We start from the raw sequence: 25,827 nt of genomic DNA on the forward strand, positions 1-25,827 counted from the left end.
TTTTCGATGTCGTTTTCACGGTTCAATCACTCTTCAGTTGAAATTTTGTTTGAATAACCATTGTTACATTCTTTTTTTATTTTCATTGTATGAAAAGAAATATTGATGAAACTTTTTTAAGGTTCTTGATTTCATTCACAGGTTTTCACAAAGGTTACTTAGAAAAATCTTGATTTAGTTTTTTGTTTAGTTTAGTTTAGTGTATTATATCTTCTGCCGAAGGAAGAGATCGCTTTTAGCGATAAGGCCGCCTTTGCCCACCTTAGAATAAGTTTATCCTGTCTTGTAAATTTGTGTGCAATAAAGTGTTTTATTATTATTATGGTGAGTTTGCTTTGATATTGTTGCTTATTTAATGTATTTGCTTATAATTAGAAATCCACATTCCCGAGAAATGCATTTCAGCAGTATGTGACCTAACTTGTATTGGGCTGGTATTCAATGTGTTCCTCTAGTTATTAAATAACATGTAATGTATATCCTCATTGATTTAAAAGATGTGTTGCTGTTGCAGTTTCTTGTCATTTCTTCTCCGCAGCCATAACAACTTGCGAAATGATGTAAATTCAAAAATATTACATTGACCTTCAACAAGTTTATCCATGATAATTAAGTTGAATAAATGATTGTGATTAAATTTCTGATTTGCTGGTTTTCCCTTCGCGGGTTGGAAGGTTTCTCAGACAGGAAGTTGCTTTTATAAAAAAAACTGGACCTGACAAATCTTCAGGTTAGGTAAGCGGACCTGTGGTGATGGATGACTTATAATTCAAAATCCGTGACAGTTCTGATCGGATAAAACGTGAATTACTTTTTAGTATCACGTATTCTAATTCCAGCTAGTTATAGCCAGTGGTTTAGATCCCGATCTAAACCGCTGAATCCGACGTCGTATTTGGGTCATAGATATTTGATATCACATGGTTTCCAGGACTTGTGCCCAGTTACTGGCAATATGCTCGCTTCCCAATTACATGGTATTAAAACATAACTGGCGGGGAGTGGGTGCGTGGGTGACACTGGCCGGTAGTATCAGGAGGTCTGACAAATATGGTTACCACTCACCATTGAATATATGCACGTATATGCTGGCAGGGAAAGCGTTGTTGGGTACACAGGTTTAGTTACCAAGGTGGGTGACAATGGCCGCTGGTATGAGTAGGTCTGACAACTGTGGTCATGACTCACCATTGAATATATGCACGTATATGCTGGCAGGGACAGCGTTGTTAGGCATGTAGGTGTAGTTACCAGGGTGGGTAGTCACCCACACACTGGGCGCTAGTTTGAGGAGATCTGACAACTGTGGTCATGACTCACCATTGAATATATGCACGTATATGCTGGCAGGGACAGCGTTGTTAGGTATGTACGTGTAGTTACCAAGCTGGGTGACACTGGGTGCTAGTTAGAGCAGGTCTGACAACTGTGGTCATGACTCACCATTGAATATATGCACGTATATGCTGGCAGGGACAGCGTTGTTGGGCACGCAGGTGTAGTTACCAGCGTGGGTGACACTCGCCGCTGGTGTGAGGAGGTCTGACAACTGTGGTCATGACTCACCATTGAATATATGCACGTATATGCTAGCAGCGATAGCGTTGTAAGGCATGTAGGTGTAGTTACCAGGGTGGGTGACGCTGGGAGCTGTTTTGAGGAAGTCTGACAACTGTGGTTACCACTCACCATTGAATATATGCACGTATATGCTAGCAGAGATAGCGTTGTAAGGCATGTAGGTGTAGTTACCAGGGTGGGTGACGCTGGGCGCTGTTTTGAGGAGGTCTGACAACTGTGGTCATGACTCACCATTGAATATATGCACGTATATGCTAGCAGAGATAGCGTTGTAAGGCATGTAGGTGTAGTTACCAGGGTGGGTGACGCTGGGCGCTGTTTTGAGGAGGTCTGACAACTGTGGTTACCACTCACCATTGAATATATGCACGTATATGCTGGCAGGTACAGCGTTGTTGGGCACGCAGGTGTAGTTACCAGCGTGGGTGACACTGGCCGCTGGTATGAGGAGGTCTGACAGCCTCTGTGCCGGGTCCGTGGTGACGTTAACGCCGTTTTCGAAGTCATAGTTGATCATCTTGCTGTTATGGTACCTGTGGAGAAAAAGGTCCTTGTTAATAAATGGACTTTTAAAGATTAATAATATTAAACCACACGCTATTAGAGTTCTTATTACACGCTCAGTGGGTAGGCCCGCTACAAGGTGGACCGACGATCTGGTGAAGGTCGCGGGAAGGAGCTGGATGCGGGCAGCGCAGGACCGATCGTTGTGGAGATCCTTGGGGGAGGCCTTTGCCCAGCAGTGGGCGTTGTACGGCTGATAATGATGAAGATGATGAATATTAAACCAGCAAGTGTCTTACTTATTGCTGAGTAGCCAAATACCCCGTGACTTTTAAAGGTTAGGTATTTATATTCTTATTTCGCATGGGTTTTGAAGTCGGAGACATATTCAACACGTTCACAATGTTCAATATATGTTATTTTTCGATAAACACATTTGAATTTATATACATAGACATACTATGGCAAGAAAAAATGTGCCCCACATATGGGCAATGCACGTATGAATTTCTTTATTAACTCATATGTGGTCCATACACAGTGAACGTGATAACCATCTCTGGTGTCCCATTACTAAGCAGCTAAATCCCTTTTCATATTTCAAATAACAGTTTTTTGTAGTTATCTACAGCAGCGCTTATCCCTATCGGTCAAGGGTCGATTAAGGCTAGGCGCGCACTACGAGTTTTTCGCCGCGCGGCAGAAAGATCTGCGGCATAATGTCGCACTGTAATACTACGCCGCTGCGGCGGCTCTATCGTCAAGTGCGCGCAATACAATTTAAAATTGTTTAGTACAGAATTACAGTGCGACATTATGCCGCTGCTTTTTTTCTGCCACGCGGCGGAAAACTCGTAGTGCGCGCTTGGCCTAATTCTTTCAGTAATAACCTTCCCAGACGCCCTGAGCCAAGGGTCGCGCCCAACTGGGCACCATCAAGCCAAAAAATTCTTCAAATTCTTTACCGGGTGGAGAGTCTTCACTTCTCCCCATTTGTCTCGGAGGCTTGTCAGCAGAATTTATCTACAATAAGTCACGTGATAAACAAATCCTTCTATTTTCAACATTTTTACACGAAAATTCTTACATTTGGAACCATGTTTTTCCTGTTTGTGAAACCCTCGTGAAACCTCAATCATTACAAAATATGAAGACATTTTTCACTTGTTAGGGTTTGTAAAAATAACTCATGAGAAAAATAATGTTTTCCGCATATTGTCCTTAAAGGAACGATACGCATTAAAATAGGTGCAGGTAGTAGGTACATATTTGAATTGTTATCGTGGTCTAGAGAGTTGGCTCGCGATCTGGAGGTCTGTGGTCGATTCCCGATAAGGACATTATCGAAATCACTTTGTAAGACTGTCCTTTGTTTGATAAGGACTTTGCAGGCTTGAATTACCTGATTGTCTGATAAAGTAAGATGATACCGTGCTTCGGCTGGTAGCCGTAGAACACCTCCACTAACCCGCAGTGGAGTAGTGTGGTGGGGTAAGATAAAACCAAGGAGACAAATTTCTGCAGGTCTGATGGGCCTCCGAAAACGACACAAAACCTGAATAGAAAAAAATGTGTCCTGTCTAGTGAATTATATTCTCTTTGTTCAATCTGCCTGCAAAAACAACCGGCGTCTTCTCAAACAATGAGGACGCCCGTCGAATCACAAAAAGGCGTAACGGACATAATGAAACTTTACAAGAGAGCGATTTAAAGAAATCACATTTCACTGATGGACATAAAAGTTTTTTATTAGGTGTAATAATTTAAGTTTAAGTATTTTAATAAAAAGAGATGGCGTTCAAATCACTTTTTGAAGTTCATTCAAGCAAATGAATGTAAAAAAAAATGAAATAGCCCTTTTATTCGCGTAATTCGTTATAATTTATATTTTATTGACAAAAAAAAAATACTAGCAATTTATTAGTATATTCTCTCGTGGCCGAGATTTCCAGACACAATAATTCAACTATGTAATTTGGATTTTAAAAGGAAATTCGGTCTTATGACTATAGTAGTTAGATATCTTCCCTTGAATATTGGAACGTTAAATATCATGCCATACAAAGTTTTGCCAAAGCCATCTCTGTATGATAGAACTAACTGGAAAACTGCTCATTCCAAATACAAAAAAATCAAAACCACCATAAACTAATTGACGGCCAGTAACATACATCCCAGTACTATGTGAAATCTTTTTTATTCTGTATTTTGTAATATTAGAATAGAATAGAATAGAATAGAATAGAAAAAGTTTATTATAAAAGGACGCCACACACAAAAAAAGACAACAACATCATATCAAATTTCCACTAAAACAATTACAAAAAAGCAAGACGGATGTTTGTCGAAATGATCATAAGGTGGTGGTGGACGTCCTGAGATAAAAGGGCCTCACTCAGCACAAGTCGCGGCGTGAACCACGACGCTGATATTATGTGGACCCTGTTGGGTGACGCACCAACATCGTATTCCATAAACATGTGTTAATGGTGTATATATTCAAATTCAATACAAAAATATACATTATAATATATACCTAATTATTTTAATAGAATTAGAGTGTACATAGACAAATATTATCGCAAAGATGTATACGTAAATACTTAAGGTTAGAATAAAAAAAAAAAAGTTATTAATATAGGTAAAACTAGTAAACAAATGTAATAATATAAACAAATACGAATTCCATGAATGTAACCTATATATCGCGCGTGCCGCACCCCGATTCTAGCTCGGTCGGATATTTGCGGTCTTGTGCCGGCAAAATAAAGAAAATAAACCAGTCGAGTTGATTTTATTGATAAAACAGTCAATTTTCCGACGCTATCATAAACTTTGATCTCGGTACGAAGTGGTTATCTCCACAAAGCGTATAAGTACCTACATACAACGTCATATGAATATGGGGAATATTTTTCTAGAAACTTCGAAAAGTGTTTAGTTTCCGTCACTGTTTTCTCTCCAACTAAAAATATTTTCCCAACTATTGGAAAGTTTTGGAAACAAAAGGAAACGACGTGCTTTGATAGTCTCTTCGAAATCTGTAAATAGAGCGAGTTCAATTTTACCGTAAAGAATATATTGATTTTAGATTCCCTATTAACGGCCTCCGTGGTCCAGTGGTTTGAACGTTGGGCTCACGATCCGGAGGTCCCGGGTTCAAATCCCAGTGGGGACATATCACAAAAATCACTTTGTGATCCCTAGTTTGGTTAGGACATTACAGGCTGATCACCTGTTTGTCCGAAAGTAAGACGATCCGTGCTTCGGAAGGCACGTTAAGCTGTTGGTCCCGGTTACTATTCACTGATGTAAGTAAGTAGTCCTTACATGAGCCATTTCAGCCTCTGGCAGCTCAATAGTAATCTTGACACCAGGTTGATGAGGTTGGTAATTCACCTCACAACCCATACCATAGAAGATAGAAGAAGATTCCCTATTTACCTGTACATCTAGTTGCCCGGAAAAAATATCACTAGAGAAATATGGCCGCGCTTTGTAACTTAATATTTATTGTATTTGTTGTCCAGTGGTAAACGTTGGGTTTACGATAAGGTTCCGAGTTCGAATTACGGTGGGGACATCATAATAAATATCATAAACTGCCTATATACGTCCCACTGCTGGGCACAGGCCTCCCCTCAATCAACCGGAGGGGGTATGGAGCATACTCCACCACGCTGCTCCACTGCGGGTTGGTGGAGGTGTTTTTTACGGCTAATAGCCGGGACCAACGGCTTAACGTGCCCTCCGAAGCACGGAATCATCTTACTTTTTCGGACAATCAGGTGATTCAAGCCTGAAAAGTCCTTACCAAACAAAGGACAGTCTCACAAAGTTATTTCGACAATGTCCCCATCGGGAATCGAACCCGGACCTAAAGATCGTGAGCCTAACGCTCTTACCACTAGACCACGGAGGCGGTTACGGTGGGGACATATCACAAAATTCACTTTGTGTTCCCTGGTTTGGTTAGGACATTAGTTTACAGACTGATCAACTGATTGTCCGAAAATAAGATGGTCCGTGCATCGGAAGACACGTTAAGCCGTTGGACCCGGTTACTTTTTACGTTACATGAGTCATGTCAGAGGCCGTTGGCGACTCAATAATAACCCTAGCACCACGTTTGATGACGTTGGTAATCCACCTCATAACCCATACGATAGAAGGGAATGTAATTATCATAAAAACTTATGATGAAACCTTCTCCGGTTGATTAAGGGAAGGCCTGTGCCAAGCAGTGTGACGTATACAGGATGTTTATGTTATGTTGTCATAAGTTTTCGACACGTGTGAAAAAAATACATGTCATTATGACAGTTTTTTTTAAACATTGTTTTAAGTTTACGCGGTTATTATCATAATTAAAACACATAATATCGGGTTCTTACCGCGTTTAAAGCAGGGATAGCGTGACTCAGTCGTCCCGTGATCATGGCACTTGCAACAGTGTCGAAATATCGGGAGTCTCATATCCCTGCTTTAAACGGTCATTATGTTTTTTTTTAAATATTTATAACTTTTCAAAAAATGTTTATTTCAGAAAAGGCACTATACTATACGGCGATATACTATACTATAGGCGATATACTATACTCATACACACATACATAAACTCATGCCTATGTCTCACCGGGGTAAGCAGAGACATGGAATTCCATTTGGTTTGATCCTGACACAGTTCTCTTGCTTCCTCCACATTCATCGTTTCATGCACGCATGACGGTTCAGAGTTAATCTTACTGACCCTCTTCTAAGAACATCTCAAATTTGATAAATTTACGTCTTTCTCTTACTTGTAGACTCATGTAACAATATTCCACAGTCTACATAAATAGAGTATGTAATTGGTAAACTAATTATCCAGTTTCTAAAGGACAATAGACTGTGATAATTAGTCTAGACTACAACACCCCGGACACTTCATACAAACAAAGTCGTATTACACAGACACTACACATTGACATTATCAACACACACTTCTGTGTGTATGACGTCTGAGGGCTGCCAGTTACAATACCTATTTTAACTGTCATTACTTATTTAAGTAGTACTACTTACGAAATATGCTTTTATAATAATAAGTTAATTATTTATTTAATATGACACAAATCACTAAAAAGATTTTTTTAACAATAGGCTTAAAAATAACTGAGCTAATTAATTGCATTTAAATCATTTTCACATTAAGTACTTAGCGTAGGTTAAATTTTATTGGAAATTATTAGCATAAAATATTTTGACGAATAACCAGCATAAAATAAATAATTATAGGCGCGTCGGCGCGGGCAATTACTGTGAGATCAAATATTTGAATCGGACAAACGAACGTCGGTGTCCAATTTCAAAATTCGAACGTATAAACTAAACCGATAAAAAATAAAAAGAACGGTCCGCGCGCAGCTTTCACGATTCAAGTCTAAACTATTGTCGAGGGGGGGGTGAGGTGAACCTAACTTAAACACTGATGATGAGGGGAGAGTTGCCGTTCTATACATAGTATCATTCCTTATTCTATACTAATACCCATATTAATTTATTTTATTTTGAGTTCTGTTTATTTGTTTTAGTTTTATTTTAATTTTATTTGTTTTGTTTCATATTTTTCTAATATTTTTGTTATGTAACTGTTTTGTTTATGGTTAATAATATATATCTATATCTTGTATTAGTTACCAAGAATAATTAATGTTATTAGTTCGTTAGTCCGGATCGAAATAGATTTATTTGCAGATTATTGTTTGCGCCAAGTCACTGTGGGACTGTGGTAAATCAGCTTGCTGTTCAATCGGGGAACGCGGGGTCGAACCCGGTACTGGATAGCACCAATAAGTTATTAAATTATCTTAAGTGCAGTTTTCACTTACACAGTTAGCTCGACCATTATAGATGGCGATACGGTTCACCACCTATCACGTTGGTCTATCAGAAAGCTCGATGAGGTGTGGATACTTAGTTCATCTTGCGATGAATGTACCTCTGACTACCCCAATTGGAATATAGTCGATACAATCTAATTGAGGTTTATACATACAAACATGCTTAAATTCGGTGAGATGTGGGTACTTAGGTCATAAATTCGGAAATATCTGACTTTAGAAGATATGAATGCACGGGATTAACTCTCAGGAAACTTTATATTAGGCTGCCAAATTACTAAATTAATTATTTTAAGAACGTCTAGGGCCCTGTGCCAAAGTTATTTTTGCAGCCTTCCCCGTCTATACGTATACAGGTTGTGAGAAGCTGCAGTAGTTTTAGGCGAATGAGACTGTTACTTACAGAATAAAGTATAAAGAACCCCAACTGGGATATAGCGGTACCTATATTTAAAGTTTATTGTTTGAAAAACTATTTTGAGCTGCTAAAGTGCGTAGACTTTACTTCTTAACAATATTAATATACCAATCTAATCAATCGAGTCGTTACCCACTAGACACCTCAAGGCGGGTATAGAAGTCGAGGCAAACCGCGTAAAGGGTGGTGTGACGACCTGAATGCTTATCGAAGGGATTAGCCGGAGATCGCGCGAAGTCGAGAAATGTGGAAAAATCAAGGGGAGGCCTTTGCCCAGCAGTGGGGACGTTAATGGGCTGATGATGATGACTAATAAAATAGATTCACCATTCAAAAGTATGAAACTTTTCAAATGTTATTTTTATCAAGACTAGAACGTTTAAACTCCTAAACACTTCTCAACAATTCCTGACCACCGCACCCGGAAATCAACTCCGGAATACGAAAACGAAATCCCTTTTTCGTTTGCGGAAAATATTCATAAATTTTTAGTCGGATCCGTTCTACACCTGAGCGAGTCCTTCGAAATTCTGCCCACGAAGTTACGAAAAAGCAATTCTAGTTTCATATTGTTGAAGATTTTCGTGAGTTAGGGTTTTCTATTCAAGTGGTATTTCATATCGGAGTGTGTATGTGGGTACGATAACTATTGTTGGATTGATTTGCGAAACTCTCCCGAGGATGTTGTTGGAACTTTGTCAATAGATAAAATACTCACTTCGGGTTTATTGTTGTGTTATTTCACTCATTAAGTAAGGGTGGTATTATTAAGAAGAAAGCAAGAAAATCATTTCGTTTCGAAATAAGTAGGTAGGTACACAGAATAGAAAAGTGAACTAAATAATGAATTTAAACCTTATCTGTAACGGCCTCCGTAGTTCAGTGGTTCAGTGGTCTCAATCTAAATATATAAAAGGAGAAACTGACTGACTGACATATCAACGCACAGCCTAAACGGCTAAGCGCATGCACTTGAAATTTGGAAGAGACGTAGCTTAGGTACCGTGGAGGTGCACTAAGAAAGGAATTCCCGAAATTCCCACGGAAAAGGGAATTAGCGGGAAAATCCTTTTGTATGAAAAATCTAAACCGCTTAAGTTAGACGCTTGAAATTTGGCATGCAGGTACCTTAGTAAACTTAAAGCTTAGTTGCAACAAGACATTGCAAAATTCCCACGGAAACGGGAGTTAGTGGGAAAAAACATTTGTATGAAAAAATCTAATTATCTAAATATACTATAAAAGGAGAAACTGACTGACTGACATATAAACGCACAGCCTAAACGGCTAAACGTAGGCACTTGAAATTTGGAAGGGACGTAGCTTAGGTACCGTAGAGGTGCACTAAGAAAATAATTCCCGAAATTCTCACGGGAACGGGAATTAGCGGGAAAATCCTTTTGTATGAAAAATCTAACCCACTTAAGTAAGACGCTTGAAATTTGGCATGCAGGTACCTTAGTAAACTTAAAGCTTAGTTGCAACAGGATATTGCAAAATTCCCAAGGGAACGGGAGTTAGTGGGAAAAACATTTGTATGTAAAAATCTAATTATCTAAATATATAAAAGGAGAAACTGACTGACTGACATATACACGCACAGCCTAAACGGCTAAACGTAGGCACTTGAAATTTGGAAGGGACGTAGCTTAGGTACCGTAGAGGTGCACTAAGAAAATAATTCCCGAAATTCTCACGGGAACGGGAAGTAGCGGGAAAATCCTTTTGTATGAAAAATCTAACCCACTTAAGTAAGACGCTTGAAATTTGGCATGCAGGTACCTTAGTAAACTTAAAGCTTAGTTGCAACAGGATATTGCAAAATTCCCAAGGGAACGGGAGTTAGCGGAAAAAAACATTTGTATGAAAAAATCTAAACTGCAAAGTTAGATGATTGAAATTTGACATGCACTCCCACACACACAAAGACTTCTCTTTTATAACGCCTCGCGAACGAAGTCGCAGGCAAAAGCTAGTACTATATAATAAACTATTTTTGGAAACGCGTGGCACATGTAATTAGACCCATTTTCCCTCTGGGTATGAAGGTCAGATGTTGAGAACCTAATCCATAAATAACTTTATGTTAGTCCGGAAATAAGCGTATTCTGGAGTGTATTGGAATATAATGTATTATGTTTTTATTATTTACTTAGGTAATTTTAAAAATAGGATTTTGAGTCATAATTAGAATAGAATAGAAAAGAATAGAAATTGTTTATTATAAAAGGACGCCACACACAAAGACAAGACAATGACATCACAATTTTTTGGTGGTGGTGGACGTCCTGAGATAAAAGGGCCTCACTCAGCACAAGTCGCGGCGTGATTGGTAAACCAAGACTAGTTTATATATTAGACTAGGCATATCTTTTAACATTGTATTATATCATAAGTTTTGCACATAGTTTCGTGAATTGAGCAGAATATTATTTTCAATTTTGGGAGTTCTTTCATTTGATTACTTTGAGGTTATAAAAGTTTTCTCGTTATGTAGATACAATATAACTTTATAATTAATAAAAAAAGTTTCTAATATCACTTTACCTTGTCTATGGCGATCTCTCTCCAATGCTAACTCGGAGGACAATCCAGAATATGTAAAAGTTACTGCTATGCTGGACTTCAAGCAAATCTTCTTCTATCGTGTGGGTTGTGAGGTGAATAACCAACCTCATCAACCAAGCAAATTAAAACCATGAATGCGATCAGACTAAGGAATAGTTTAGCTTGATTATAGTACTTAATAAATTATCTGTAATCATTACTTACAACAGCCTCCGTGGTCTAGTGACTAGAGATTTGGGCTTACGTTTTCGAGGTCTTGGTTCGATTCCCAATGAGGACATTGTCGAATGCACTTTGTGAGACTGATTTTCTTTGGTAAGGACATTGCGGGCTTGAATCACCTGATTGTAAGAAAAAATAAGATGATTCCGAGCTTCGGAGGGCACGCTAAGCCGTAAAAACACCTCCGCCTACCCGCAGTGGAGCAGCGCGGAGGAGTATGCTTCATACCTCTCCGGTTGATTGAGGGGAGGCCTGTGCCTAGCAGCGGGACGTATATAGGCTGTTTATATTATGTTTACACAAAAAAACTTACCAGAAAACAAATGCAGGTGCCTCAGTGGTCTGTACCACGGAGCACTGCAGCCTAAGAGTTGACCCCGGCTTGAGATATTTCTCCGTGGGTCCAGAGATCTGCGCCCGAGCCTCTGTAACAAAAGTTTGAGCGTTAGACTAATATTTATTTACACCATAGACAAAATATTTACATCTTTTTCTTATCGTGTCGGTTATGAGGTGGAATACCAACCTCATCAACCCTGTTATCAGGGTTATTACCAAGCCAAAGGCCCCTGACATGGCTTATGTAACGACAACATACTTACATCAGTAAGTAGTAACCAGGACTAACGGATTAACGTACCTTCCGAAGCACGGATTGTCTTACTTTCGGACAATCAGGTGATTAGCCTGTAATGTCTTAACCAAACAAGGGATTACAAAGTGATATCTCCCCACCGGGATTCGTACCCGGGGCCTTCGAATCGTGAGTCCAACGCTCAACCACTGGACCACGGAGGCTGAGCCAGGATTCGAACCCGTGTAACTACAATGTAGATCCCGCGATTTCCGAACAGGCCATTCACGGATTCAGAAAAAAGCAGACAATCGCAAATATTTTATTACTAGAGTTTATATTATAAAGTAATTTTCATAATACACTGCCGTAGCAAACATCTACGGCGTAGCGATGGCTACGCTTTTACATTGGGCAAGAACCCGACAAAATTAAGTTGACACCACACGTCAAACGGTTTGCGTACTAGCGAGAAACCTATTTAATTCGCCTGGGCTATTCATTCATTATAAAACTAACGTATGACAATCATCTGTCAGCAATAGCAATGGTCTAATTTCCAAATATTCAAATCAGTTAAGTACTTTTTACTAAATGTCATAATACGAAATTACTATGGAATTTGTATGAAAAAGCAAGTCACAGATTCATAGAAAAACGTGATAAAATGTCGTACTTTTTTTACGTTTTTCTTATTTATGAATTTTAATCAAGAAAAACGTAATAAAATGTACGACATTTTATCGCGTTAATATAAACATTTAAATAGAGTAGGAATTTGTAGGAAATATTTTTATTTAAATAGAATAAAATAAAATGTTTTTCGTTAATTTTAGTTCGGTCTTTATTTAGTAATCCGAATTTCATAATTTATCTTGTACCTAGTACGGTCACGAGCATTAATATGTATACACTTTGGTACCATATCACATTAACTTTTTTGACAAATGAAACCGTAAGTCTCATTAAATGTCAAACAGGATAGTGCGACAGGGTTTTAAAGTGGGTACATGATATTGCTCATGATTGTACACGACCCAATTCATCTAAAAAGCAATATTGCTATTTGACATTTGTGTGCATTGCGCATTTACTTTCATATACGCAAATGTCAAATTGAAATAAAGCTTTTTTAGATGAATTGTTTCGATGTGGCCTTTTTAACCCCCCCTGTACATAGACTCAAGTGATTAAGCATTGTTTGTCACTTATGTATATGTAAGCATGTAACATTGTCAACTATCGTTAAAAAAATCCTAAAAGTGAAAAGGGTTTTTCTAGTGCCGTGTTTCGTAGACCTTTTATTATTAAGAACGTTATTTTTAACCCGTCGTTAACCCTTTGAGTAAAAACCCAACCTAAACGCTTAATCTTTTCTGACCCTTAGAACAATAGGCAAGCTAAAACAAAACAAATTAAAATTCATTCCTATGTTAAAATAATAAGATGTGAATTTTGATTAACGATAATACTTAATTACTTATCTCATAACTAAGTATATACGAAGCATATTTACCTAAACTTGTTGGTAATACATAATATGGAGTAATTATTACCGTTCACCACAAATGTCAATAATTTTGTTAGTTATCAGAACAACAAAATCATAATAAAGCTGTTTTAATTTTTAGCATTTAATCGATAAAAACTTTCGATATTTTTTTATTTTTTATTATTACATTTATTTCAGATTGTACTCCATATTATTGTTAGTAAGAAAAAAGGCGCTTATAAAATATGTTAGTAAAGTAACACTAGGTAATATCTATTTTTCGTAGGCACCAGAATTAGGCATAATAAGTACCTTCATCCAGTGTACTACAACCCTCTCGGTTAACGCGCTCAGGTACATGTTGATATATCATCAAAATTGTAATAAATTATTAATTTTTCGAACGCATATTGAAGTATTTTGGATAATAACGAATAAAAATCAGCCTTATGAAATTAACACGTAAGGTAATATCAACTCTATGTTACTTACTTACTACCTTATGATAATTTCGACGAACATTTTTTTTTAATTGTTTTGTGACCTTTTAAATGATATTATTGACTTGTTTTTGTGTGTACCGTCTTTTATAATACTTGAACTATTATTCTTTATTCTATTCTAGAGGTATAATCTCCTGAATATGGGTAGTTCTATGTAGGTATGTATAAATGCAACTAGGGAAAATTCTGATCAAATTGAATCCTTCACGGATGGTCTGCGAACGGTCAGTCTGCTTAGTCATTATATCTCAAAATATTCAAATGTTGGGCAGAATTTAATTTGTCAGAAATGCGCCTGAAGCGATGAGAGAAATGCGAATTTGAAGGAGGATTCTAATTATTTTCGGGCTACAATGTTACAGCCGGTGAGGAAAGGCCTTTATTTAAACGTAAAGTTGAATATCCACCTTAATGTTCTCAAAGGTATCCTTTACTAGGCTGTTTAAATATTTAGTTTTCTATTAGTTACAAGGCATTCAAACCCTGTTGAAATTAAATGTTTTATCTGTTTAATTATACTTCAAATTAAACCTGTTTTCATTACTAGTTAGTTTGAAAATTGTGTATTTTTAAGCTGAAAACACATTAATATTCCGAACGTATGCGCTGGCAGTATTGAATTTTGTATGGAATTATGACTGGCAGAGGAAGACCTAGAAGGAAAAAGATGTACATTGAGCAAAGATGTCCCTAGAAAAGGTTCAATACGATCTATTCAGAACCGGCGTGCGTGTATGATTTTTTTTTTTTTTTGACGTGACTTATTGTAGATTTGCCGCAGATGGCATTAACTACTTGGCCGGACAAATGGGGAGCGCTGAAGGCTCTCACCCGGTACAACGTTTAAGACAACAGGCCTGAGGGTGCCCAGTTGGGCGCGAACCTCGGCTCAGGGCGTCGTCTGAGAGGAAAAATATTTGAAAGAATTAATCGATCCTAGTGGGTCGATAGCGATAAGCGCTGAATGAGGGAAATCGTCGACCACGCCGGCGGGGTCGGTATCGGGGACCTGAAGTGTTTGGTGTCGCGAGCTGATTGGCTGCCTCTATGGCTAGAGTGATCGGGTGTGCGTGTATGAAAAAATTGATGAATATGGGGGAAGCAAGAGAAGTGTGTCAGGATCGGAGCAAATGGAATTCCATAGTCTCTGATTATCCTGATGGGAAAAAGGCGTGAGTTTATGCACGTTATGAGATCAATCTTCTTCTTCATCTTGATAAGGACATTACAGGCTGATCACCTGATTGTTCAAAAAGTAAGATGATCCGTGTTTTGGAAGGCACGTTAAGCCGTTGGTACCGGTTACTTCTTACTGATGTAAGTACGTAGTCGTTACATGAGTCATGTCAGGGGCCTATGGCGGCTCAATAATGACCCTGACACCAAGGTTGATGGGGTTGGTAATCCACCTCACAACCCACACGATAGAAGAAGAACATACGTCATGGTACCTCGTGCGTGAGATTATGTAAATAGGGATACAATGTAATATTACCAGAGCCTTCAAAACCACATCCGTACCTACGTCACATATGAACGCAACCTTTGTGGTCCCAGTCATTTTAGCAGGGTCACACAATTTGCATTTAAATATGTAATTAAAGGAAACCAGCTTTGAGGTCAAAACAATGAATTATGTCCGCTTTTATATTCTGCGAAAGCTTTGTATTTTGGATGTCCGAAATAGGCTAGTTCCTAACTAGTCAAATCAGTTACTTGTTACTAAACGTCAAAACACGAAATTACTGTGAAAGTATGAAAAAGCACGCTTTGACGAAATAGGAAAACTTGGTAAAATGTCGGACTTATTATTACGTCTTTCTTGATTAAAATTAATATAAATAATTTAAATAGAGAAAGAAGAGTGGCCCTGGACCACTTATGTAGGCACAATCAAAGACCAAAGTGCAGTCACTGAGCCCAGCGAATTATTTGTAAACGGTGGTAAAATTATGAACCATTAGTTGTCATAATTATAAAACTTATGTTTTGTAGGTGTTTTTGGTCTATTACAGAAACGACACGTAACCAGGAGGTCTTAAGTGCAACCAGTTAATTTATTACTTTGCAAGAAACTGATTGGACTTTTTGCACCTTATCGTACCTACCTATGCAGTGTTGTTCTACATTGATAATATTTAATAATTTTCTTTAAGTTGGCTGGAGTGACCCAGCCGTTTTAGGTTTGACACAAAATAGCTGCTTAAACGTCGAGTTGCGGAAAACGTCTTGCGTATACTAATGACAATTATCTTTTTTATAATAATTAAAGCATAAAAATATAAATTTCCATGAATTTTCCGACAGAATATCAACTCAGAATGTTCTCCATCTTTCTCCCAAAGATTTCGTATTCGAGTACTTATAAAAATCGAATATTCAACCTGAACAAAACACCAATTTCAGGCCTTTAGTATTCATGAAGCTCGCAAAGTAATTTAAAGCTTACCAACAGTACCTATAAAGTTTGGCCGATTGTAAAAGTTTCTGAAATTTGCTGAAAATACGCTACCTGTTCTGACGCTCTTATTTTCAGATAATTAGAGTCACTACGCGCATGTGTGGTGAAATCGGTTGAATTTATCTCTTTCCCGCTGGAAGAGAATTAGACTAAAAACATGTTAAAGCTCTTTTTGTTGGCTCCAACAGCCTTCTGCAGGTTGTAATGGCGGAACTCGAGAAGGAATGCTATCATTTTATATTTTCTTCATTTTATTTTATTCTGAAAAAAGCTCAGAAGAAGGTTGTGTAGTACTTATAGCCAAGAAATCCATGCGTCTACATGCTAAAAATAGAGCCCTGTTCAGAGAAGTGTCACAGTGGTTGAGCGTTGGACTCACGATCCAGAGGTCCCGGGTTCAAATCCCGGTGGGGACACATAACAAAAATCACCTTATGATCCCTAGTTTGGTTAGGACATTACAGGCTGATCATCTGATTGTCCAAAAGTCAGACGATCCGTGCTTCGGAAGGCCCGTTAAGCCGTTGGTCCCGGTTACTACTTATTGATGTGTTACATGAGGCATGTCAGGGGCCTTTGGCGGCTCAGTAGTAACCCTGACACCAGTGTTGATGAGGTTGGTTCCACCTCACAACCCACACGATGAAGACAGGGTCCGTTTACGTAATCTGAAGATTTGAGAGGTCCGATTATTTACAGAAGCGACTGCCTGCGTGTGAGTGTCAAAATAAACTAGTTGAAATAAATATAACACGACACAAAAGTCACAGTTTTCCATTTATTTTTTTATTCGACAGCTGTTTTACCTATATTTATATAATACTGCGACACAATCTCGCAATAAGCCTTTTCCGATGGCTCTTCGAAACAAGTGCTCTTGTCGAAGCGAAGTGAAAATAAGTTAAACGGAAAGCTTTTATTGCAGCTAGTTACTATGAAAATTCTGTTAGAATGTGTGTGGATTGACAGATTGAACAGCCTCCGTGGTCTAGTGGTTAGAGCGTTAGGCTCACGATCTGGAGGTCCGGGTTCGATTCCCGATGGGGACATTGTCGAAATCACTTTGTGAGACTGTCCTTTGTTTGGTAAGGACTTTTCAGGCTTGAATCACCTGATTGTCCGAAAAAGTAAGATGATTCCGTGCTTCGGAGGGCACGTTAAGCCGTTGGTCCCGGCTATTAGCCGTAAAAAACACCTCCACCAACCCGCAGTGGAGCAGCGTGGTGGAGTATGCTCCATACCCCTTCCGGTTGATTGAGGGGAGGCCTGTGCCCAGCAGTGGGACGTATATAGGCAGTTTATGTGTGTGGATTGATTATTATTATTATTTTTTTTTTTTTGTATTTTCGTCAGTGTGTCCTCCGGCATGGGGCCAGAGACTTTGTACATCCGAAAACTTATGAGACATTCATTTTTTACTCTGGAGAAGCAGATCCATGTTACACTATTGGTGTAACACTTCGTCAGCTTCAGGGTGTGTATTGTTTTTTATTGAAAGTGTTGTGTGGATGTAGTATAAGTATATATGTATATATATATATATTGGTATATAACACATTAATATAAACAATGAGCGTACTCTACTGACAGCATATCTAGGATACTTTTTTTTTTCCTTTTTTTTTTATTATATTTTTTTTTTTTTTGGTTTTTTTTTTTTTTTTTGTTCCTGTTTACGTATTACATATTTAGTTTTATATCTAGTTAAGTCTACAATACAATTATATCCCATGATATATTTCATTGTAGAGTTTCTTATACATAATTTCTATATTGCTTAATTTCTATTATATTCTATAGAGATATAATTTCTATTATATTCTGTAGAGTTCCGTTTACAAACTTTTGTACGACCGTAGTAAAATATATTGCAGCGTTAAACAAATAATCGGAACGTATGCCGATAAGTGTATTGAGTACGCTGAATGGTATAGCATTATAAGTAAATATGATAGAATTAAGGAAATAGGTTAAATAGAATATAATAGGATTGATTATTTCACCACTCGCAGACTGTATTAAAGGAAACGCTGATTGTTTTGCCACTTCGTATATGATTCGGTTTTAGTAGATAATTACAAAGGTTAAAAAAAACACGTCCGACAATAAGAGAAGTTCGATGAATACAAAATTAATTTAAAAATAGTAAAGAATTAATATTTATTTTAACCTTTTTTTTAAAAGGTATTTTTATGTTGCAATTGTAAACGAATTCCAACAATTCATAATGATATTTATGTTGTTACTCGAAGCCTCCAAAAATCGGGTCTGAAGCGTTTTATTTTTAATAATATATGGCTCGCATTTGACCACAATGTCACCTGATGGTAAGCGACGATGGGGTGTAGGGTGGATCACGCTTACCTAGCAAATGCCTATAGTAAATAACAAAAAAAAACCGACTTCAAACGCAAAACTAATTTTTGACAGGCCATAGGGTATCTCCCTGATGCTGACCAGTTTTCGAAGGCCGGGAAGTTTTCCCGAAGCCTAAAGATCGATCCGATCAATATAACTTTACAAACGCACTAGTCGCTCCTACGATTTTTGAAAATTCCCCTCGATTTCTCTGGTCTTCCATCATCACATCCTGACTTCCTTGACATGGGACCCCCTTGGGTATATCTCCTTTCAAACAAAAAAAGAATTATCAAAATCGGTTCATATACGACGAAGATATGCCCGAACAAACATAAAAAAAAAAAATATATACGGTCGAATTGAGAACCTCCTCCTTTTTTGAAGTCGGTAAAAAGTAGTTCGGTATGGAGAAAACGTGACTTACATCGTAGTGTCGCTTGTTCATGTGAAGCTTACTTTATGTAAAAAAGCTTATTATAAGATTAATGATTGAGATTGCTTCTACGTTGTTCTGGGAGCAAATAAAAAACATAGAACACGTTCAGCTGCTTGTCTTCCCGGGCATGTCGTAAAAACCGACAGAGGGATTGTGTTTTCTAACATGATGGACTAATGTTGTGGGCGATAGGCTGATCCCTTATCACCATAAGGTTTATCATATCCAGCTTACGAAATCGTATCAACAGTGGCTGCAAGTTGTCTTTGATTACTTGTGGCTCTGCTCACCCCATTAGGGATTACGGGCGTGAGTTTATGTATGTATGTATGTATAAGATTAATGACTACCTAAATGATAAAAATGTCTGGTATTGAATGTGTTCCTCTAGTTATTAAATAACTTGTAATGTATACCCTCATTGGTTTTTAAAAGATGTGTTGCTGTTGCAGTTTCTTGTCATTTCTTCTCCTCAGCCATAACACCTTGCGAAATGACGTAAATTCAAAAATATTACATTGACCTTCAACAAGTTTATCCATGATAATTACGTTGAATAAATGATTTCTGATTTCGAATCCCGACTCGGGCTTTAAACCACTGAATTCGACTTTATGAGTTAGAATTCATGTTTGGATCATCATTGGCCACAACATCTATCGTAGATGATTCTTGCAGCACTTGTGAGTCTACGGGTTCCCGCAGCGCCGCCGATGGCTATAGAGCCCTATAGCAGCGCCGCATTTCTTGTCACATCGTTCGTACACAAAACGCGACTCCTCAGGAGGTGGTAAAGCACGATCGAATCGAATCAAATCAAATCAAATATACTTTATTGCACACAACATACAAAACTTTACACAAATGGAGGATGGCCGGATGGAATGGTGGTTTTCTGGCTCGCTAAGGGGCAAAACTCGACATGGAACTTAAAGCTGGAGAAGAGTGGAAGAATGACTTCTGAAGAAGAATGCTGTCTACCTCTTCGAGGAAGCAGGCGTGATGCTATGTTTGTTTGTGCTTCTCTTCTATCATGTGGGTTGTGAGGTGAATTATCAACCCCGTCAACCCTATTGTTTATTTGTTTATAAAGCATAAATATGGTTTCTAGCTTAACAAATAGCTTACCTTATCAACCCTGACTACGTCTCAGGGTTGATAAGGTTGTTGACCTTACAACCCAAATGAAAGAAGCAATGACTCACCAACAACATCAAGTCGTAGGAAGATGCTCGTGGGCGGATGTGAAGATACCTGGCATTCGTAGATGCCTGCGTCACGCTTCTGCACGAAACGGACCTTCAGGGTCCAATCCTGAGGGCAAAAAAAAACAACCATTATTATTATGTTCCCCTATCCATCCATAGGGAAGGCCCGTGCCCCAGCAGTGGGGACGTTAATGGGCTGATGATGATGATTATTATGTTATTTTTACAGCCTCTGTGGTCTAGTGGTTAGAGCGTTAGGCTCACGATCTGGAGGTCCGGGTTCTATTCCCGATGGGGACATTGTCGAAATCACCTGATCGTCTGGTCGATTCCGTGCTTCGGAGGGCACGTTAAGCCGTTGGTCCCGGCTATTAGCCGTAAAAATATTTTCCATGCTCCACCTTTATGCTGACCAAACTAGGGATCACAAAGTGATTTCATTATTATTAACGAGACCAGTAGACCATCCGGCCCGATGACTGTGACCTAGTATGCACGTGGAAAATGCAAAAGGGGTGGCCCAAAGAGACCTGGCGACGTTCGGGTGATTGGGAATTAAAAACTCTAAGCTTGTCATGGGAGCAAGCTACAAAGCGGGACGTAGAAATCTGTTATATTAGCCCTTTATATATATCCTTTTATATCCCAAAAGAATTAGAAGAAGGAAAGATTATACGAGGAAATGTCATTAGCAACCATATCACCACCGTTATGCTAAAGTTACGGATTCGCTTTTGAATTCCTCCACGAGGTCTTCCCATTTCAACTCAAAACAACAGTATACAATGTATCCAATAGTCTATAATTAGTTGTCGTATATCTTTGAATAATTAAATGGACCCCTGACATTTAGACGCAATAAATATCCGTCCGCAAACCCCAATCTGGGAAGCGAATGACAGACGGTTTTCCTGTTGAGGGCATTTTATATTTGGAACGAATTGTTAGGGTTATATTCGTCGTTTAAATATTAAATGAATTCACTCGTTTACACTTTGGTGACGAGGTATTCCGAAAACAATTAGTCGTTATGAGAATAAACCATTCTAAGAATTGAACGCGACAGCATTATCTCGTAAGATCTCAATCAATCAATCAATAATTCTTTATTGCACAAAGACATAATAAAACAACCACAATAGGCGGCCAAAGCCAAGATATTTTGAATGCTAACCACACGTCACACTATGGAAACTTCGGTAGCGCGTTTTAGGACTGCATTATTGAATGGTGGCGCCATCTGTTGCATGTCGGCGGAACTAGTTGGTCAACTAGTTGGGTCCACTACGCATAATGCCGTAAGATTCGGTAAGAATTAAAAATAAAATGTAAAATGAGGAGCGCAGATAGGAAGGCCTTTTCAAAAATACACCTTACCTCAGAATGCTGCAGGTGTATGGCCTGAAACCTCTGGTCGGAGCTGTATGTGGTCAGCCCGACTGTCAGCAGATGGTAGTCTTTCCGTCTGATCCAGGATACCTGAAACAATTAAAACTATGATAAATACCTGCTTGCTTCTTAATTGAAGCCCGTTACGGGACTTGTACCTTCTTCTTATCGTGTGGGTTGTGAGGTGGAATACCAGCCTCATCAATCCTGGTGTCAGGGTTATGATTGAGCCGCCGAAAGCCTCTGACATGACTCATGTAACGATCACTCACTTACATATCTTCCGAAGCACGGATCATCTTACTTTCGGACAATCAGGTGATCATCCTGTAATGTCCTAACCAAACTAGGGATCACAAAGTGATTTTTGTGATATGTCCCCACCGGGATTCGAAACTGGGGCCTCCGGGTCGTGAGTCCAACGCTCAAATACTGGACTACAGAGGCCGTTGGAGCTTGTACCAATGAGTTATTAATTTATCTTAAGTGCAGCTTTCACTAACATAGTTGGCTCGCCCATAATGGACGGCGATACGGCTCACCGCCTATAACGTTGGTCTAACAGAAAGCTCGGTGAGGTGTGGGCATTTAGTTTATCTTCTGATGGATGTACCTCTGAATACCTTAATTAGGATATAGTAGTTAGTTTATGTTATGTAATAAGTAATAAACAGTGAAAACTGGTCACTTGGGGACGTGTCAGTTTCCACCTAACCCGCACACCCAATATACCTCCGTGGTCCTGTGGTTGAGCGTTGGGCTCATGATCCGAAGGTCTCGAGTGCGAATCCCGGTGGCGACATACCACCGTTTGAAGTAAAAGGTTCGCTGAAGTCTGTCGAGTTATTGGCCAATGTAACATTTCGAGAGATTTGTTTAAATTGCAGCTTAAAATTAACGTGTATTCCATACGTTTTATGCCCCGATTACCCGTCCCTTTCATTTTCTGCGAATAAGAAAATAACGGATATAAAACATAAAATTAAATGGTGTGTACTGGAATCGCAACAATTAATGAATTTACAAAAAAATTACTCTGAATCACAAAATGAAGTACGAGCGTTAGTTTCATTTCGTTTCATCATATTCAAATTCATATTTCAAATTCATATTTCAAATTCATATTTCAAATTCATATTTCAAATTCATATTTCAAATTCATATTTCAAATTCATATTTCAAATTTATATTTCAAACTATTATTTTTTAAAATTCAAATTATTCTTAGAAGAGAATTATAGTTACATTTCTCCACGCTGCTGCCACGAGCTAATCGTACGAAATTATGTTCAATTTCGGCGCTTATTTGGCATATTATAAACTTAATTCTTCGCATTTTCCCTCTAATACATATCATCATACACAAATTCACGCTTGTAATACCTAATGTGGTGGGCAGAACTATAAATAATGAAAAACTTTTTCGATGAACTGATCAAATTCAGTGATTTAAAAACCGAGCCGGTATTCGAGGCCATGACATTTAAATGCTAATCATGCGTTAACAGGGATATCACCGATATGAAGAAACACATGAATACATACACATACATAAGATCACGCCTATTTCCCGCTGGGGTAGGCAGAAACCACGGAAATCGACTTACGATCCTGACGATTTTCGTATCTAGTTAAAGACTTCATGCTTATTCGCTGGTTAATAACTAACTATCAAAATAAGCTCCATTTGACTCATACATAACATAACATAAACAGCCTTTATATGTCCCACTGTTGGGCAAAGGCCTCCCCTCAATCAACCGGAGGGGGTATGGAGGATACTCCACCACGCTGCTCTACTGCGGTTTGGCGGAGGTGTTTTCACGGCTTAACGTGCCCTCCGAAGCACGGAATCATCTTACTTTTTTAGTCAATCAGGTGATTCAAGCCTGAAAAGTCCTTACCAAACAAAGAACAGTCTCACAAATTGATTTCGACAATGATCCCATCGGGAATCGAACCCGGACCTCCAGATTGTGAGCCTAACGCTCTAACCACTACACCACGGAGGTCATTTGACTCAAATACAGAAATAACAGTTCCGCTTCATCGGAGCAACGAAGTAGCTTCATAAAGCCGTTTCAGCGAACATTACCCGGCGCTAAACGAACGGAGGTGCGTTTAACCAAATTAATTACGTTACTTGTTAGCGTGTGAAATTCTAAGCTAACATCAAGCTGTACTTAGAGAATGGTGGAATTGGAGTAACGTCTATCCTGTGGGTTGTCAGGCCAAACAAAGCAACTTTTCAAATTCAAATATATATTTATTCAATAGGTAACATAGTTACACTTTGAATCGTCAATTTTACATAACGAACGTCTCATCCGCCTAAAACCACTGCAGCTTCTCACAACCTGTATAGCCGGGGAAAAGAAGCTGCAAGAAAAACATCGGCACAGGGCCCAACCCCGGTGAAAGGTTTATTATTGAATGACATGGTAACCCAGAAGTACACTCGATTCTTACTGTGAAGTGCCTAGACTAATATTTTTCAAATTTATGCTTAAATGCTGATCCGTGGTAGCCCAGTTGGTAGAACACTTACCTTTCACTTCGATGGGTTCAAACCCATCACATACCTAAACCAATGATTACAATTTTTGTGTTAGAATTCATGTTTGGAACACAAATGATCCTTTTATTTGTGATTATGATTGTTGAAGAAGTGCTAGTAAGTGTAAAGGAAAGGAGTCAATGATTGAGAGTTATTGAAAATAGAAGAGGCAAGATCACTGGAAATTAATAAGAAGAATTTATTAAAAACATCATAGAAAGGAAGATAGATGAAAAGAGAGGAAGGGGAAGACCAAAAGAGCTAACATGGAACAAATTAAAGAAAAGATGAATGTCGTGCCTTATAAAGAAGTCAAGGAATCGGCGTTTGATAGACAAGAATGAAGAATGCTACACCGACAAGAGCGTGGCTTTTAAATTAATGATGATAATAAAAAAATCAAAATTATGTTACATATTGCCAACAATTAGGAACGTGTATTTATGTATGTATGTAAATGCATTGTAGTTGTAGGCACAATTGAAAACAACAGAATATTCGCCAGCTAAAATCACAATCAAAATGTTCAATTTACATCTAAAATCACAGTTGTACGGGGATGCGATGTTGCACGTTCAATTGTCTATATCAGAGACACGAGATTAGCAAAATACAATGGAATTCGTGTAAACCTCGAGTGTTCATAGTAAATGTATGTGGTTGTTATTAATTTAAATAACATAACATAGCAGGATCAGGATCGAAGCAAATGGAATTCTATAGTCTCTGCTTACCCTGGTGGGAAATAGGCATGAGTTTATGTATGTATAACATAGAAGCTACTTTAAAAAAAACAAAGTAGGGAAAAAGACAAATACTGAGAATTATTGAGGACAGAAGAGGCAAGATGATTGGACACCTAATAAGACACGACGAATTTATTAAAAACATCATAGAAGGAAAGCTAGAAGGAAAAAGAGGAAGGGGAAGACCAAGAAGAGCTTACATGGAACAGATTAAAGTAAAGCTTAACGTCGTGTCTTATAGAGAAGTCAAAGAATTGACCTTTGATAGACTGGAATGGAAAATGCTACACCGACAAGAGCGTGGCTCTTAAATTGATGATGAACATAGCAAGATACAAGGTTGAACCTGTATCCCCGAAGAGATAAGTTTTTTTTTGACGTGACTTTTTGTAGATTTGCCGCAGATGGCATTAACTACTTGGCCGGACAAATGGGGAGCGCTGAAGGCTCTCACCCGGTACAACGTTTAAGACAAGACAACAGGCCTGAGGGTGCCCAGTAGGGCGCGAACCTCGGCTCAGGGCGTCGTCTGAGAGGAAAAATATTTGAAAGAATTAATCGACCCTAGTGGAAAATCGTTGACCACGCCGGCGGGGTCGGTATCGGGGGAAGAGATAAGCAGAGGTGTCTTTATACACATAATCACCGCCAGCTATGTTTAAGTTATGTAATTATTGGCCCCTATTCTTGCAGACACCTCCTAATTTTATTTTAAGTTATACCCGTCATTTTCTTATCCGCCGAAAAGGAAAGGGACGGATGATTGACAGCTCTTAATTTTAGGAAGAATGAGTAAATGAATGAATAACCCGGGCGAATCGAAAGGTATCTCGCTGGTATGCAATCCGTTTGACGTCCTGTCTACTTAATTCTGTCGGGATATTGGCCAATGCAAAACTTTTAGACGGTTGTTTTAGATTTATGC

The 25,827-nt window shown here is 38.5% G+C and overlaps 1 protein-coding gene across 1 annotated transcript in view; it reads right to left on the reverse strand.

Moving 5' to 3' along the window:
* LOC126377397 (uncharacterized) overlaps positions 1-25,827 on the reverse strand; it is a 131,024-nt gene that overhangs the window by 4,655 nt on the left and 100,542 nt on the right. Inside the window, exons 4-7 of the mRNA XM_050025131.1 lie at positions 21,588-21,689; positions 20,208-20,316; positions 11,489-11,600; positions 1,936-2,114 (exon numbers count right to left, since the gene is read on the reverse strand). Coding sequence (XP_049881088.1) covers positions 1,936-2,114; positions 11,489-11,600; positions 20,208-20,316; positions 21,588-21,689 — 502 coding nt within the window. The remainder of the gene's footprint in view (positions 1-1,935; positions 2,115-11,488; positions 11,601-20,207; positions 20,317-21,587; positions 21,690-25,827) is intronic.

This window comes from Pectinophora gossypiella, chromosome 23 (genome assembly GCF_024362695.1).
Source record: "Pectinophora gossypiella chromosome 23, ilPecGoss1.1, whole genome shotgun sequence".
NCBI classification, from domain to species: Eukaryota; Metazoa; Arthropoda; class Insecta; order Lepidoptera; family Gelechiidae; genus Pectinophora; species Pectinophora gossypiella.